We start from the raw sequence: 2,500 nt of genomic DNA on the forward strand, positions 1-2,500 counted from the left end.
TGTGTGTGTGTGTGTGTATGTGTGTGTATGTGTGTGTGTGTGTATGTATATATAAGTATATATATAATATATATGTATATATATATAATATATATATATATATAATATATATATATATATAATATTTATATATATATATATATATATATATATATATATATATATATATATTATATTATATATACAGTTTATATATATTATATATATATATATATATATATATATATATGTATATATATATATATATACATATATATATATATATATATAACTTTATCTAAGTTTATATAGTAGTAATACTACTAAAAAAGACAGAACATCTAGTTTCCCCGCCTGTACCTGGTACCCTCAGTATGCAGTGTCTCGTGACTTGACACTTTGAGGGAAAAGGATGTCAGCATTAACGTGCAGTAACTTATTCTTGCCTCTCCCTTCTAGACACGAAGTCGCCAGGCATAGGGCACGAGGTGTTGCCAGATACTAAGAGAAAACTCAATGATCTCATGGATGATCTTAGCAATTTGTTCTTGCAATTCAGAAGACCGGTGTTGCATACTCGTTGCCAAGTTGACGTTTAGAAGAGGACGGGCGATTTTTTTTTTTTTTTTTTTTTTACATTCCGTATAGGAGCTTGGCATGTGTATAAAAGAGAGATTTGTCTCTGTTGTGGAGGGACTTCATTGATAGCAAAGTTGAGGTAAATGTGAGTACGTTGTTTGGTAAGTGTCAGTTTTGCTCTCTCTCTTTCTCTCTCTCTCTTTCCCTCTCCCTGTGTGTGTGTGAATACATATGGTCACTGTATGATAATCATAATAATCATCATACTATATGTAGAGCAAGAGCTCACTGTTCACTGGTCTTCTAAATTATACTGTGTGCGTGAATGGGTGTTCTCGTGTGTGTGTGCGCGAGGTTATGTTTGTATCAACTACTGTTCAAAGAGAATAAAAAGAGAAATCATATAACTGACAGAGGCGTTTGTGTGTATGCGTGTAGGTATGAGAGCTAGAAAGAAGATTAAATAAAAGAAAATACGTAATTCGATTAAAGAAAAGCATGAAACGATGTATAATGATAACATCAATAGCACAAAGATAACAGTGCCGATGAAACAAAACCAATGACGATAATAGCAACAATAAAAGTAACAGCAACAAGAAAAATAACGCCCATACCTACAGCAATACAACTCCTAATGCTCTTTGGAATTTTTCAGATGTGACATCGGGTCTCTCGGTTACTACAGGTCAGCCAGCGGCACAATCAGACCCGTGACCGCTGCGCCATCTCGAGGCAACGGCGGAAAGGTGGGTGACTTTGGCGCCTTTTCCACGCATCGACGGCGTGCGTTCGATTAACTTTTGCCGTAGAAAAATGAAGAATAGTCATAGAATAATAACGATAGATTATGCAGTATTCGTTGTATAACATTTTGTTAGATATCTCGATATTAAATGGAAATTAGATCATAAGACAGGTCTTACAAATTAAAATGCAACATTGTCTATGTCGCTATACCATCACAGCAAGCTTACAGCATGCCATAACTGCATAATATGCCATGGAAGTTTCGAGGATATATATACCCTCGAAACAGTCTACCGACGAAAAAGTTTGACGGTATATATACACCCTCGCGTCAGGGAAAAGGATCAAATAAAATGGATAAAAACAAAACTAAAATATTCCATTGATCTCATTAGCAGACATCGCCGGGAGAGAAGCCTCGCCCACGCACCATTCCCATAACCTGGTGTCTGTTGGTGATCGCTGTCTACGTGTTCTGCGGCGGGCTGGTGTTCTCGCAATGGGAGAGATGGTCGCTTCTCGACGCTTGCTACTTCGCCTATATCTCTCTCAGCACCATCGGTTTTGGCGACTTGGTAGGTCTGGTGTTTTGATGTGATTAGTTAGCTCATTTAATGAATTACGAGCGTTGGTAGATTAGTTACTGATGGGGTTATATGAAATAGTACATGGTAAAAATGATAAAGAACGTAGGGTTATGCACTATAATGATATGTCTCTTCTTTCAGTGTTTATGTAATTAAGTTTATGTATATGTTATAAAGGAGTGTCAATGTAGATTATAAGGTATTACTTATAAATCAGTATCAACTACGCTTTCTCACCCAAAACAAAAACAAAAATAACAAAATCAGACAAGAAAACAGACCTAAAAACAAGGAAAGAAAAACAAAACAAAAACAACAACAACAAGAAAATGCTGATAAAATAGATTTAAAAAAAAATATAAAAAAATCCATACTGAACCTCCATTAATCTGAACCTCGACCTTCAAACAGGTTCCGGGTCGCACAGTAGCTGGCCTAGACGATGCCCAGCTGGTGGAATCACAACAGATAATCTGCACCGTTTACCTGTTGGTCGGAAGCGCCCTTGTGGCCATGTGCTTCAACCTCATGCAGGAGGAGACGATCGAGAACCTCAAAAGCTTCTGGAGAAACTTGGGTTGTCTCAGAAGAAGGGCGGCTGAGGA

The 2,500-nt window shown here is 36.8% G+C and overlaps 1 protein-coding gene across 2 annotated transcripts in view; it reads left to right on the top strand.

Annotated features, from left to right (window-relative positions):
• Positions 1–2,500, top strand: part of LOC122260952 (TWiK family of potassium channels protein 7) — a 9,564-nt gene that overhangs the window by 6,505 nt on the left and 559 nt on the right. Inside the window, exons 2-4 of one of the 2 annotated variants that reach the window (XM_086531583.1) lie at positions 1,217–1,307; positions 1,704–1,883; positions 2,307–2,500. The exon at positions 2,307–2,500 is cut by the window's right edge and continues 559 nt beyond it. In XM_086531583.1, the coding sequence (XP_086387709.1) occupies positions 1,217–1,307; positions 1,704–1,883; positions 2,307–2,500 (465 nt within the window). The remainder of the gene's footprint in view (positions 1–1,216; positions 1,308–1,703; positions 1,884–2,306) is intronic. The other variant, XM_086531585.1, reaches the window with a different exon arrangement.

This window comes from Penaeus japonicus, unplaced genomic scaffold (genome assembly GCF_977035675.1).
Source record: "Penaeus japonicus unplaced genomic scaffold, GWHDUDI00000001_assembly GWHDUDI00000036, whole genome shotgun sequence".
Lineage (NCBI taxonomy): Eukaryota > Metazoa > Arthropoda > Malacostraca > Decapoda > Penaeidae > Penaeus > Penaeus japonicus.